The following is a 15,254-nucleotide window of genomic DNA, read 5'->3' as shown; positions in this document are numbered from 1 at the left end:
AGCTAAAAAGAGACATTTGCATATATGACAGTAAGAAGTAGTTATATCAAAAGCAGAAAAACTTTTACTGTAATGCCACATGAATGACTCAGAAGATTTGAGGCTGTTTCATGCACTGCTCCCTTTTTAACCATCAAAAATTTTCAGTTTACTCCCATAAATGACTTGTGCATTCCCAAAACTATAATGACTTGTATGGTGTTCTCCCAAATCCCAAAGCCGAGAAGAGCTAAAGGAGAGACTGCCTGTWTAACTTAATTCAAATTAAAAGACAATGAGAAGTGTTTTCTGTTACTTAAAAAAATAAATAAAAATAAATATCAATCTATTCATGTTAAACTACCTTTCAGTCTGTACTTCGCTCTCTCTAGCTATTATTAATTCCTGTAAGCATATTATTAATTCCTGTAATTATTAATCCTACAGGGGATTTTGACAGTCTACTCTGCACGATACTCAGAGGGCATCCACAATGAATCCAAGTAACTCATCAGCTCCAGGCCTATAAATGGAGGCAAGGCCAGTAAGAAAAATCTAGGACAACTGTAGACCTTCTAGTTCCACTTTCCAGTCCAAGTGAATCACCTTTTAAAGCACGCATGCAACAGAAGTTTAGATGTTAAAACCTGTGTTGTTACAGGAAGATTGCTTTTAAAATTAGCTGGAATATCTTGAGAGTGAAATTAACTCATTACTGGAAATTCTGTTTGTGTTAATAAGGAATAAATAAAGGATATAAGCACCTAAGTCATTCTGAAAATGAGTTAGGTTCCCACACCAATTTGCCATTTGGTAAATGGTGTCCAGTATCCAAACACTGCACTCCTCAACCTTTCTTGTTGTCTTTAAAATTAAAAAAAAAAAAAATTAACCCAAATAAGAAATAAATGTTTAAGCTTTAGTAAACCAAATGAATGCACAGTTATTTAAACCAAAGGGGTTTTTTTTTGTACTACTTCAGCTCTCAAAGGTCTAAGTCTTAACAGGTACTGTTTTGTGTTGTATGTACAGAAAACACACAGAAGACAAAAGGTGCCCACCATTATGTAATTAAGTTAACTTACGTTAACTAGATAAATAAATTAAGATGTTTTGGTGTGACTTCTAACTTAGCTAAGTGCTTTCAATTCTGTAGAAAATGGGAGAACAATTTACTTACATTAATTTCCTCAGTTTTAGGAAAGTTGTTAGAAGCAGGTATTTCTTCTTGCAGAAAAGGAACATTTTCTTCAACTTCCACTTCTTCTAGGTTACATTCTTTAGGTAAATCCACACCCTTTCCTTCAAGGTGGCTTTCTGAATGAGTACTGACCACATCCTCACTGTCAAGGATACTTATCACAGCTGAAAAAGTTTTATGTCATTTTAACATAAACTTTGTCATTTATATAGCAGTTAAGTAACAAATACTCTGTGGGTATGCTCCTTGAAAATACTGGACCGTGCCTAGACTTGAGCATTGCTCAAGGATAAATGGGTTGTCACAGCCTGAGTGCAGAACTTTCTAAAAAATTCTCAGAGTGCCAAATAAAGGCCAGGAAAGGATATTACGAGAAAGGAGAAAACCAAGCTACCTAGGCTATCCTAAAATATCAGATACCATAACTGAAGATCTATTTCTGTGGACCAGTGTTAAATATTTCAGTTAGTTTAACAGCAAACAACTCATGCCTACTATATTGCTGAAATTGTGAAACACGCTATGAACTGCCGCTGACATAAAGAGATAGAGAAAGAACAATACAGTTTTCCATCCTGCCACATATATCAGGCTTTCTCCAAAGACTAGAAGCCAAACATCTCTCTTTGGTACACACCCCACAACAAAAGGTAGCTGAAAAGGCACACTGATTGTTAGTTTTTCTTCAGACCCTAGATACTGAGGATGCATCATCATTTAAAATAGTAATTCAAGTAGCAGATCCTGTAGCACACACATTAGGAGTGGTATACAACATTAAGAAAAATACTGACCTCTCCTTTTAATAACATTTTAAATTTTACCAATTTTCTCAGTATCTTTATCAAGAACAGGAACATTCACTAAGAGGACTTTAAGGAGCATATTCTCTCCACAGTTTGATGAAAGTTAGCAGTAATATACTAGTTCTACTCAATATGATACACTTGTTTAGTGCTATGGCAAACTACACATTTAACCTTAGGAGTTCTGCTACCTTAAACTCAGATAACACCTCCAACATATGGTACATACATTCACTGTCTGCCTCCAGGGGTTCAGAGATCTGTGGATTTGTTGCAACTGGCGTGCCTTTTTCTTCCAAAGAGGACAACATTTTGGACTCCTGATGGTTCGTTTCACTTCATAAACAGAGAAAGAAAAATTCAGCTTAAAGCATCATAACAAACCCCAAATAGGTTTACAAAATATTCTCTCATCATAGAATCTTAAGTCTCAAAACAGAATTAATTAAGAAAAACTCAAAGTTCCTTCCCCAACATAACTACACTCAACTTGGGGCTCATTTAATTCAATGAATTAAGTGCCTCACATTCTCCCCAGCTACGTAACACTGGTTTCTTACAGAGTTGTATTAAGTAATATTATGTAATTTGTGTTCTGTAGAAAGAATGCAACTACCATAAGGGAAATTTGGAACAAACAACAAAAGTTCCTGTAAGTACAAATTACTATACACAATTAAGGGTTATTTCATTACTCAGATTTCCTCTTCATCACTAAGCCGTTGCAGATTTTAAAGTATCTGGTGAGAAAATGGCTTCCCTTTCCATAGATAAATGCTTAAGTGAGCACACAAAAGAACATTAGTTAAATGTACAAAATACTGCCAGAAAGAACTCAAACCCCCAGATAAAACCTTTTAAGTTCCAGGAATCTCAGTTATAACTTTTAACTACATRATTTTCAGATAGAAGTGGGACTTAAATTCACAATATCTGCTTAGTAAGACTCAATCTGTAACAAGATTTATATGGCCTAGTGAATGAACGAAGTCTTCACCACTGTACTTTGACATCTGCAGCTATTTAAGAAACAAATATGACAGATATGACAGCTAGTCAATTCAAATTACATTTATGCCAAATGAATTATGCTCACAGATAGGAAAAACAAGGAAAACTACTATATGTAAAAATAAAGGAAAGACCCAATATCAGGTCAAAATCATAGAGTTTTTAAACACAAGAAAGCCAGCAGTTACATACTCGCGCAAAGTCAAAGATACATGTATTTTATAAACTTACCTTTCACTTGCTGTCCAACAAGTAGTAGCCTCAGCAGCTTTAAGCATCCATTTACCATCCTCCGGAAGGGCAGGGCACTCAGTATCCGATTCTTCCAAAAGTCCTAGAAAAATAAGACTGGTGGGTGACTTCCCTGTTGTACTTAATATAATTTCTTTTAAAATGCTCACATGATTTTTAATGAGCCTCTTATGCATTTCATCTAGAATACCGATTTAATGAAATAATGCTGCTAAGACTTCAAATGCACAGAAAGTCTGAATTCTTGTTTCCAATAAAACAAGAACAGTCTGCCGCATGTTCCCAGGCAAGAAAACAAGACCACCACAGGTATTTTGTTTACAAACTAAAATTTGATACGTTAGTGATCAAATATATAAAACTTCAGAGAACATGCTTCTGCTCTTAAAATTAGGAAATAAGTACTCTCATTTCTCTTTCCTTAGTTTTCGGATGTTTATCTCATTCCAGCAATGTCTCTTTCCTTTTTTGACTCCATTTCCTCTCTCTTACGAGAATGCATCTAAGGTTCTTAACTCTAATAACTGACTGCTGTTTTTGAAGCAAATAGCACCCACATCTCTCCAAAGACTGAGAATAATTTTCTCTGTCTGCAATGTTTTTCCTCTGTCAGAAGACGGAAAGAGAGAAGCATATTTAGAAGCTGAGAGAGAGAGAGAGAGAGAGAGAGAGAGAGAGCACGCATGAGTGAGAAAGAAAAAGCTGGATTCTGAACTGCTTACTAACCTGTTTTCTCTTCACAGGTTCAATTTTAGACATGTCCTTTCCTTTTTGTTTCTACTGCCTGCCTCCTCTAAGTCCAGCAACTACCTTTGTGGGCAGTACCCAGATCTGGAATAATTTTGCTAGCTCAGGCCAAATGAGAACTATATAGACTGCCTTCTAATGCTTCCAGAGTAATGGAATTGTACAGAACTGTTTCTACCATAGCTCAGCAATGACAAAGTTTCTTTACAAGATTATTCTTTAATCACCAGTACCTTATCATTATTATTTTTAGTGGAAAGCACCTTTGGTTTCTTGTCAAAATACAAAACACCTAAAATAGGACAGGTACACGTTCTGAACTATCATATTACAAACACTCAGATCCCTTCTACCTGTGTAAATCCACACCTGAGAATATCTGTTTTTSCACTAAGAAAAAGGGGCTCAGGAACTTCAAGAGTGACAATCTCTCTCCAGAATCCTGAAAAATCATCTCAGTCATATGGCACACACACTGATATGTGACTACACAGTCACTGTTATGAACTGTTTTAAGATCTCAGTTACAGTAGGCTGACACTTGCATACAGTTCCCAGAAGTAGCAAACTTTTTATAGAGTTGAATGGACTAACCACTGTTTGTGAAATACTGACATTAGCCATATTGGCATATCATCTTCCTGTTCCTGCACTACCTTAAAAAAAMCCTATCATTCACAGCTCTTCATCACTGCTCCGCAGCCAAAAATTTACAGTCCCTCTAATCTGTCAGCAGAGGTGCTTATATGAACATGGCCTAAGCAGCTGGGCTGGCTCAGGTGGTAATCCAGCTCAAACACCAACTGAAATAGGTTTGGGAAGAGGCTGCATAAAATGCTAAGCCAGCAGAATGACAGAGCACAGCTGGAACCAGAAGTAGACATACAAATTCATTTTCCAAAAGGAAATTATTTAACTGAGGAATAAGGAAGTGCAACTACTCACAAGAAACACCAGTCAAAAGCATCAAACATTCATAAAGACCAAGATACCTGAAAAAGGATTCAAAATAAAATGGCTTTTTCAATCAAAAGTGCCTAACACACTTGTGAACACTCATCAGTCTTAACTGTGGCACTCAAAGAYACCTTTAGAAGACATTTGAAAAACTAATTAAAAAACTTAGGTTATCACATGATGAAACACACCAGCTTGTTTCCTCAGGTCTGACAAATCCGATTGTTCCATCTGGAAAGGTCTGTCTTCAACCATTTCATTGTCTTCTTCCTTCTCTGATTCTTGAAAATCAGCAACTTCTTCAGCAGAAGAATTAGCTGGTTTAGAAGCTATAAAGATGACATCATCTTCAAAATCGCCAGGTGATTTTGCATCATGATACTCCAAAGTAGTTTGGTCTGACCTGGCAGAGAAGCTACTATTTTCTTTGCTGACTTCCATCTTCTCCAAACCATCTCCAGCTATGCTTTCTGAAGACACTTCCACTTCAGCATGATCATCCTCAGGGTTGCTCAGAGTAAACAGAGTTGTTTTATCTCCACTTTTAGACCAAGCATCCTCCAGCACTACATGATGATGCTCAGATGAAGCTCCAGATTGCTTTTGATTATCTTCTGCTACCTTTGTTTAAAAAAAAAAAAAAAAGTAAACAATCAATAACATGCATGTGCTTTTACTAAGGCAAGAAAAAAAGAACGAAAATGGAAACATGCTGATAATACTTGTAAGTTTTAGAAGTTTCACCTTAAGCAAGCTACTTAAAAATTACTTCTCATACTAGTATTAACTTTTTTTAAGCTGAGTGTAAAAGTTAATTACAGTTCTGACTGCTTAGTGAGTTTCTACAGCCTTGGAGAATTAAATTGAACTGAGTCTCGTTAGTGATTATTTATAGTCTCACCCTCAGGCTATTCATCTGGTTCACTACTATGTTTTCAAAAAGAGGGAACTTTGCACACATAAAAGCACTTCCAAAGTCTTTCTTTTTTTCTTGCTTGCCCTTTTAACTTGTATGAACTATTAAAATATTTCAACATGCTCTATCTGTAGCATGAAACAAGTAAATTAATCTGGCCACACCCTATGATTAGTAAGGATTTTATATAGGAGAAAGAATCTTCTGTTACAATTGATTAGCTCTTAGTCTTAGTAGGTCTTTCAAAGATAATAAAATACAGAATATGAAAATGATTTGTTAATACATGTATGAAAAGCTCATACATGTAGATATTAGCACGTGCCCCCATTACTTCTGCAACTACACGATGAGCTGCATCAGTGAATCAAAGAGAACAAAAATGTGAGAGGAGTAGAAGGAGACAACTTTCAGGTGGATCACTCTCTTGATTGACTTCATTTCACAGTTATATGAATACTATCCCTAGTGCAAGGCAGGAATTAAAACTGGGAAGTTTAGGGCTGGGGAACAGACAACAGTACAACTCTTAACAGGAGGAGYCTATTTTTACAATAATTAAGTAACCACTGCCTCACAAGAAGAGAAACCAAAAATAAACGCAGCTCATGACTTCTGTTGTTTTCAAATATGTGTAATTCACAAGGCTTTAAAAAAAAAAATTGTCATTTAAAAACAACTGGGTCAATCTATATTCTTAGCTTTCCTACCATACTATCATTTGATGAGGTATGGCAGGAAACTGAACTAGCAATTTGGAACAGTCACAGCTCCTAACAACACTTAAGCAACAGAACTGTCAAGGTCACATATTTATTATGGATAGGTTCCCGTAATACCACGTGCCTGCAGGTCTGTCATAACCGTTTCTGACCAAATTCGAATTTGCTATTTTTCTAATTTGCCATTCCAATCCTCAATATAAGGAGTTTACACAGAGGTTTTTTCAACCTTTAATAAAATCTAAACCAAATTACAGTCTAAAAAAGCCTTGTGTTGTAAGAATCACTAGCTGCAGCCCAGCTTACCCCAGCAGTCCATTTTGCACTTGAGCTCTCTTCCCTGAACGAAATTCTAGGTTCCTTTGCTCGTAGAGGAGGAGTAACTGATCGACCTGGAGATGCAGATGGAGTTGCTAGGGGTGTGGTGCGAAGGCTGGATCTGAGAATGGATTGAGGAGTAAACCCAGGAAAACCAGAAGCAGAAGCAGATGCGGCCAAAACTTTAGCTCTCTAAGGAAAAAAAATAAAAATATCTATTTTAAAACCAGTTAAACCTTTAAAACTGAAGACTTCACTTGTCGGAAGTCTTAGTTTCAATTGCAAATTGGATTTGTACCAGCAAAGAGGACAAAATATAGCCTCTACATTGTTCTTTTTTTTCAAAAGATATCAAAACCCTACTGATATAACCTGCTTGTTCTGCTTTTTTGCTAGCTGTCATTTTTTAAAACGCAAACATAAAAAAGTTATTTTAAAAACTCATTTCCTGAAGAAACAAAGATACAGCATCATGCTGTCTATCATGTAATCTCCCATCCCAGCAACTTCTGCACTGCTCTTCTAAGAGGTATAAAACTTGAAATGTTATTCTGGACACAATTAAAAACACTGCTGCATGAAATGGCAGTCAGAAAAGCAACAGCGACAGTTTATTTTTCCATAAATCAAGTGATATGGTGCACTAAATTAAGTGATACTGTGTGCTGAAAAAATACCAATACATCCTCATCTGGAAGTGTCTAGGTCTTCTTATCCCAGATCAAAAAATGGTTTTATAGATATGAAAGATATTAAAAGATGAATAATGAAAATGGATTAATAATGTGAGCAATACTTCATAAAAAGAAAGAGGATGTAGTTCAGAGAGACTACAATTGTTTTGTACTCAGTTAAGTGAAGGCAAGAAGAACAGTCCCAGGAACACAGGGCTAGTGTTATTTGCTTACATGATACAGTATGATGGCAGCGAATGGAAATATATTTTTAGCACATAAACAATGATTAACTAAAGTTACTGCAACAAGCTATCACTGAATTTGACAAAAAGACTGACATTTGGCCTAACTGGAGCTGCTGTCATTCTCCTAAATGGATTAAGAAACCAAAGCACATACATTCTTGAGTCTAGGTATGTAAGTCAAACTGTACAGAGCTATTAAATACTTAGGTAATGAATGATTAATTTACAAATTACATCTTTAAATGTCCAAGTATGCTGAAAAGCCCAATTTTAACATGCTTGGTTCCATTTCTGTCAACAAGTCTACTTCATGAAGCTACTGGACAGTATGCATACTGCAATTAAACTCGAGCTAAACGTTCAATTTAAATTCTCCTCTTCAAGACCATGATCAATGTACTGCTTTCAAAAGAATTATACACAGAAGAACCACACGCATATTGAAAATGCGTAACAACTTGAATCCAATACGTCATTAAATACTGCGGTGTTTTTGATTTATTCAGAAATTTTACAGGGTTTTTTGATTTTTTTTGATTTTTTTTTTTTTTTTTAATACAAACCTTAACCACAAGAGGAGTTTCTAATAAATTTAACTCTGATGGTCTTGAAACTTTCTTTTGCGAGATGGAACCGTGTGATTGCAATGGGCTGGACGTCATGTATGAAGTAGAAGCTCTGCATGGTGACTGCCAGTTATCATCCTGTGCTGGAGAATATGAAGGAACAGGACGAACCACCAAATCCAGCAATCTGCCAAGATACACGATTTAAAATATGAAGAAAAAAAAAAAAAAAATCAAGCTGGGTTCAAAAAAGCCGAGACAATACACAGCAAAAATATTCAGTGAAGAAAAAAATATGGATGAAGACAGATTAATATGCCCTCACTGTGGGGGTGATGCATCAAGGCCATGAGTAGGAGGCATTTTGTTCTGTTTTATTATTTCTTTACATTTCATATTTAATTTTCTAAATGAGGGCCTATGAGGCAGGAGTAATCCAATTTTAAGTTACACAAGTTATGCTATTCTTGTGTCAGAAGAGAATTTCTCTTTTCTCTATGTTTCAATGCCAGGACTGCATCACGTTCTCCCCTTAGTTGTACACATAAGTTTTCTCCTTTAGCAAATACAAAACTAAATGAAAACAAAACACTTAAAACRTGAAAAGCATAAACATGAGAAGCATATTATTTAGGAAGATACTTTACATGTAGTACTACTAAATTTAGTACTAGTTGAGTAGTACTTCAGTAGTACTAAAATTAGTGCTGCTAACTCGCTACTGTGTTAAGACAGAACCTACATAAACCTGAAAATACTTTAGAAATTTAGAGTAAGAACTGCATAGCAATATTTATTTCCACACCTATTTGAAATATTCATTCTGTAGATCTACTATACCTGGAACATTTTTGTGAAAATTTTGTAACTGGTGTCCCAACAAATGCATCAGGCAACTCTGCATCAGGGAGAGGGAGTGTTATGACTGGTGGTTCTGTAATTCTAGGGCTAGAATTAGAAGGAAAATGTAATTGACTTTTATTCACCTACAATCTGAAATTTAAGATTATTTCATGATACCACCTATAGAAAGTGTCTGACAATTATTAACCTTTTTTCTGCAGTTTACAATTCTGCCTGTTTTTAAGTAAAAAGGCTGAAACAAAGCAGAAACTGGGCAGGAAGAGATAGATTAATATCTGATCACACAATCAAGTCTGTCAAAATCTGTACACCAACAGACTGATGGCAGTCATATTTTAGTATTCCCATATTTTCATTCAGCTATCTTAAATTCTTTAAAGACATTTACCTTAATGTAAAAATAAATAAATATTTATAGAATCAAGACTGTTTTAGTGGAAAATCTCTCTCTCTGAAAATTATTTTATTTTTACATTTTACACACACACACACTCACACGTGCGCCAAACCAAAAAAAGCTTTATTCAAGTCCAACTTCCCTCCAAAACACTAACACAACTCAAATGTTTTTTCAGCTGTCTCCAAACACAGGGCTAAAGACAAAACTTTGTTAAAGGCTTCTTACCTATCATATTGCGAGAAATTGTTTTTCTGCTCATTTCCTACCCATACTTCTCCGATTTTTGACAATACATTACTGATAAAAGTTGCCCTTGTATGTACATTTCCTGCATTAGCTTGCTTTGCCACTGTTGATAATGGCTTTGGTCGTGAGACTATAAAATAAAGAGGTGGATAAACATCAGACTTTTGTAACCAAAGTGAAGGTCAGTGGCCCATTATATTCTTCCCCTAAAACTTACCTTCTCTTAAGACTGATGAAGGCAAATGGTAAGGCTTGGCCCTCTCTATAGCCAGCTTCCTTTGAACTCTAGGAAGTATCTTGCCATACTGGTCTAATATAGAATTTCTGGCAACTGATCTCTCTCTCAAGCGAGGATCACGATCATTCTGATAAATGGAAAGAGTGAAGCAAAAATTCAACTAATTACAAAAAAATCCATTGCACAGAACAATCTGTGCTATTCTAATTTGTGAATAGTTTGATTTCCTCTACAGATATATCCACAAAATACATCTACTGCATGTAACAGCAAATTCTACCCTTCAGCACACACCAATTTTGCCTAGTATTATTTAGCAGAGAATATAGAAGACTAGCATAATAACAAAAACCGCAACCTTATAACAATTCTGGCACTCTGCAGAAACTTATTCTGATATACTTGTTATCATCTGTGATTCCCACCTCTAAATAGCTTACAGAAAAAAAAATGCTGACTTTCTGTTGTTTTACTGAAATACCAAAGCTTTAGATGACTTAAGGATACAAAGCAACAGCAAATTATTTTGGATGAAATGACTTGAGTGTTAAAATAGGTAAGAAAAAACTACCTACATTTATATACACATCATTCAGCTGAATAAAAGTTCTCAAATGCAAAACAATTTCCAAGATCACCTTACAAATTTTACTCCTTGGAAAACTATGGTTCCAGCAAACAGCAAATGCATCACAGATTTGTAATAAGGTTCATGTAATACACAATCTATTTGGGGACACAGAAATAAGATAAGACTGGGAATTTCTGGCATTCAAGCTCTAAAATGAAAGATGTGGAATTGCAGACCTCACACTACACTTTGATGAAGAAAAAAAACAGCACACACAAATTTCACCTGTGGACTGGCATCCAGACTGCGCTCAGCTAGAAAAGTAAAGTTGGGTGCAAGACACAAGACCCTACATACAATGTACCCTTCATTCCATAGGAATGAGTGACAAATCAATTTTCAGTAATTTGACCTACACATAGCGCATATATCTGAACAACTGAATGGTAAGACTGACTGATACTGTGGTAACAAACATGCACCCAGAAAAACAGTTCAAACAGACAAAGATCACACCGGATATTACCTCACACTGACTTGCTCATATCCTCATACCTTGAATACATTATAATGAATTAATACTCTTTCATTCATGAAGAATTCATTCATTAATTTCTGGAACTGGAGCTCTTCAAGAGTTAAAATCTCTTGATGTTGCACGTACACCCTATTTAAGCTTAAGCAGGTTTTTGTATTTTAGCCTAATCTGAAACGCTTACAGCAAAAGCAGATATTGTTTTCTCTGGGAAGAAAATTGTCCTAGATTGGTAGGAATTTGATAAAAACTGACACTTTTGTAACGCAGGACTTGTGAAAATTAGAATTTATAGCTATAAATTAGAAAGGATACCTCTATTCCTCATATTTAAATGGAGTGTTGTAAGCAGAGTGAGCAATGGTCTGTAACATTTAGTTTATAAATTTACAGAATAGTTTTGGATAAATGAAAGTTTTTGTTCAACTTTCAGATTCATCTGTAACAAGGTGGAGAAACTTATCTGTAACATTTCAAATAATGGTATAAAACCCCTGATGAATATAAAAAGCTGAAAGTACAGTTTTTACTGATTACTACCAAGTAATAGTTAATAACACCTAACAAAAGCTTTCACCTGTGAAAGAAATGCTGTGCTTACCATAAGATTAACCTTCATTGACTGATTCAATTGTAGCGCTGGGATGTAGTTGGCACGCTGTAGATGGTGGACTAAAAGAAATTCATGATTCTGAACACCAGCATTAGTCTGTAAAAACTTCTCCAAACACTCCTGTAAAAAATAATACATTTCAAAAAACTATTATCATTCTGCCTCTTTTCAAAGACACAATTAAGACTTTTCTTGTCCACACTTACTTGTTCAGTGCCTGTGAAGGGTAGCTTCAATAAATCTTCCATTAGTCCCATCTCCTGACAGATTTCATACATGTGTTTTAACAGCTCTTCTATGTTTAGCTTAGTAGTATGCTGTCGCAACAGACTCCAAGCCTCCACCATGCACCTGCAATTAATTTTTTAACATGTAAAGGAGTATTAATAGTATAACCAAGAAGATGCCCAAAACTATTGCATTCAAAGTGTACAGAGTATTGAGGTCATCATGATTTACTTTGTATTATTTGTTCTCCACCTTTCACCATATTCAGATGCTAACAYAGTTGTATATATTGTCTATTTCTTTACCTATTGGACAACAACACAGTGAGGAAAAGTTGCACTTCGCTACTACTTGACATTGATGGCTTCATCATCTGTATGTATCTGAGGGCTCGCCTGTGCTCTCCTTGGCACATGAGGGATTGAACAATTCTCATATGTTGCCATGACACAGTTTTGATTGTAGCCGGATGAAAGAGAAGGGCCAATGAATTCTGTAGAAGTTAGAAATTAAGTTCATTAAGATATACAGGCACACTCCTGCAACAAAAACATTCAAAGAGCTTCCCAAGGAAGGGTGAATATGAATATGTTAGTTACACTTATATGACTAGTACTAACAAAAAGTAAATAAATATTTAAAGTATATGCACAAAAAAGAGTCAGTTAGCCATACAGATCAAAATAGGTGTCTTAAAAAGAATAATTCATACATTTCTAGGTTAAGCAAATCTGTCTACAAATGTCACTTTTTATAAATACATGACGTACTACATGGTAAGCTATTCTCCCAGACAAATAGATTATATTAACATCACAACAGGCAAAGAACAACATTCATCACCAGAAAGAACACGAATTAAACTTAAAAGTCACTTCTGCAGTCTTCTGCCTCATATCTTGCTATGTTCATAAATTTATTATTTAAAATATCCACAATACTGTTTTTGAGAAAGTGCTCAACTGTTCTGCTGAAGATGACCTGAATAGATGACTTTGAAAATTCAAATATCAACTACTAATAATGTTGGTTTCTTCTTCATTTTAATCAATTTCATGTTAAAGCAGTTAAAACCAAATTTAAAACTGTAATTCACTGCTGCTGCCCAGTGCTGTTGAGGACGTTATAACTACAAAAACAACTACAAAAAAAATTCTAATTTTTTAGCACCTGTTATTCGTTAAGCACCCATTTTTATTGTATTTCTAGATTATCACTTTGTACCATAACGTACACCTAACAAAACAGACATACTTACCTCATAATCATTATGATCTAGAAGCCAAAACCCTTGAATAAGCTTAACAAGACCCCAAGGGATAGCAAAGGCAGTTGGAAAGGAGTCAATTGAAGTTTCTGTTTTATTTGGAAAGGAATGCATTATATCTAGCAGCAAATAAATTGTCTGATATCAAGGATCTGATTAAGGCTAATAAATTTGTATGACTAAGATTTTTCACATTACATTTACAAAAGATAGCAATTAAAATAAGAATATGAAAGTGTTAGGAAGCAGAAAATAGCAAGGTATAAATTTTGCCATTTTAAGTTATTATAATCCAAAGAAAGCCAGTTCCTAATCACAAAAATGCATTCTGAAAAAACAGAAAGAACTACTTCTGAATTTATGCAAGGCATTCGTAAAGGTTAACTTTAGATATTTAAATAACTCAATTATAAGCTCAGGCTCTCTAGTCAATGGAGCTGCCAGTTGGACATTCAAAGCATTTAAAACCCCACAGCTTAATTATTAAAGCAAACAAATTCCATGTTTGTTTTGATTTTTTTTCCATTTCCAGAGTATGTAAAACAATGCAAATTATGCTGTCCCTAGACTACAAAATTAGCTCTGAATGAGAAAATCTGGATTTAAAACAATCTGTGCATCATATTTTGGTAGTGCCCATTTTCTCATTCTGACATCCATTTTTAGGGGCATATTCTAGTATGACAGCTCTGGGGTACAAGAGTTTTTAAAGCCCTTGCTCTCTAGTCTCCCCTCCCTGTTTGGTTAAGTGACAATATCAGAGCAGAAGCAATTATCCTGTGTAAATATCCAGCATTTAAAAAATTTAGTTTCTGCCCCCATGACTTCTCTTTCTGTTTTATTATTCTGTGTGCTTGCACTTTTAACAGAAAAAAAGCAAGCACTGTTAGTTGTGCTAAGGAACCACTGATTTCAGCAAAAATGTGTACTGGTAAACTACTGCTAGAATTCCTTCTGCTCTGAAGAAGCACATTTTAGTACATCATACTAAAAAGTAGCCCATTTGCCACAGATACAGGTGCTTAAAAAAAAATTTTTTTTTTAATTTAATCTTTAATCTTAGAAAAACTTTCTAGTATCAGAAAAAGCTTCGCAACAAAAGCGAAAAATCATGAAAAAACCCTCTGAAGAAATAAAGCAATAGTTCCATTTACAACTTAATTCTAAACTGAACATGTTCACCTGCCTTGTATTTGAAGCACAGATTAAAAAACATTATTAAAAGTTAAGCATCTGTGCATATACTGAAGGTGTAGGTGCCTATACTGAAGGTGTAGTAAGACTAACAGGAAAGGATACAATTGCATGTTTGTAGCTTTCTTCAATATTTTCTAACAAATAGAGATCCAGCAGTGCCTGTAATGAAAAATTAAAAGTAAGCTTTAGAAATTCCCATCTTTAATAAATCATTATTTCTTGTAACAAACAAACAAAAAAAACAACAAAACCCCATAACACTTACATGTAAACTAGCAGGTGGATATTTCCCAGTTCCTCCTTCATCCCTCCGCCACAGCTTCTCAACTTGATCTCCTAACTGGGAAACCATTCCATCAATCATCAAGCAGTCAGTATCCCATTTCCCTCTGAAACAAAAGGTAGCAAGGATTTAGATGGAGGAAAACACTAACTCCAACCTCTCAGCATAACAGATTCCCTCCAGTGAAAACAAAAAAAGGCCCCATGAGTCAAAAAAGCAACAAACAAAAAGGAGTGAACATCACTTGAAATACACATGCAAATTTCTGAGGCAGACAAGAGATGCTCATTAGGTTGTGTTCATTAAAGGAGCTCAAAATAGAAATCCTAAAGCTTTCTTTAATAAGGCAGAAGTTGCAATAACCTTTTGGTTTTCATGTTTTATTTTTTGTTATATTACTAATACAGAAGGAACT

At 35.1% G+C, this 15,254-nt stretch overlaps 1 protein-coding gene across 4 annotated transcripts in view; it reads right to left on the bottom strand.

Moving 5' to 3' along the window:
• Nucleotides 1–15,254, bottom strand: part of AHCTF1 (AT-hook containing transcription factor 1) — a 52,330-nt gene that overhangs the window by 5,136 nt on the left and 31,940 nt on the right. For all 4 annotated transcript variants that reach the window (XM_026082554.1, XM_026082573.1, XM_026082544.1 and 1 more), the window contains exons 18-32: nucleotides 14,822–14,945; nucleotides 14,659–14,715; nucleotides 13,351–13,497; nucleotides 12,398–12,585; nucleotides 12,071–12,215; nucleotides 11,853–11,984; nucleotides 10,125–10,272; nucleotides 9,887–10,037; nucleotides 9,238–9,345; nucleotides 8,395–8,584; nucleotides 6,898–7,101; nucleotides 5,145–5,574; nucleotides 3,229–3,331; nucleotides 2,216–2,322; nucleotides 1,160–1,344 (exon numbers count right to left, since the gene is read on the bottom strand). In XM_026082554.1, coding sequence (XP_025938339.1) covers nucleotides 1,160–1,344; nucleotides 2,216–2,322; nucleotides 3,229–3,331; nucleotides 5,145–5,574; nucleotides 6,898–7,101; nucleotides 8,395–8,584; nucleotides 9,238–9,345; nucleotides 9,887–10,037; nucleotides 10,125–10,272; nucleotides 11,853–11,984; nucleotides 12,071–12,215; nucleotides 12,398–12,585; nucleotides 13,351–13,497; nucleotides 14,659–14,715; nucleotides 14,822–14,945 — 2,419 coding nt within the window. The remainder of the gene's footprint in view (nucleotides 1–1,159; nucleotides 1,345–2,215; nucleotides 2,323–3,228; nucleotides 3,332–5,144; nucleotides 5,575–6,897; nucleotides 7,102–8,394; nucleotides 8,585–9,237; nucleotides 9,346–9,886; nucleotides 10,038–10,124; nucleotides 10,273–11,852; nucleotides 11,985–12,070; nucleotides 12,216–12,397; nucleotides 12,586–13,350; nucleotides 13,498–14,658; nucleotides 14,716–14,821; nucleotides 14,946–15,254) is intronic.

Source organism: Apteryx rowi, unplaced genomic scaffold, assembly GCF_003343035.1.
Source record: "Apteryx rowi isolate R43461 unplaced genomic scaffold, aptRow1 scaffold_117, whole genome shotgun sequence".
Lineage (NCBI taxonomy): Eukaryota > Metazoa > Chordata > Aves > Apterygiformes > Apterygidae > Apteryx > Apteryx rowi.
This window is presented reverse-complemented; position numbering and strand designations above follow the sequence as displayed.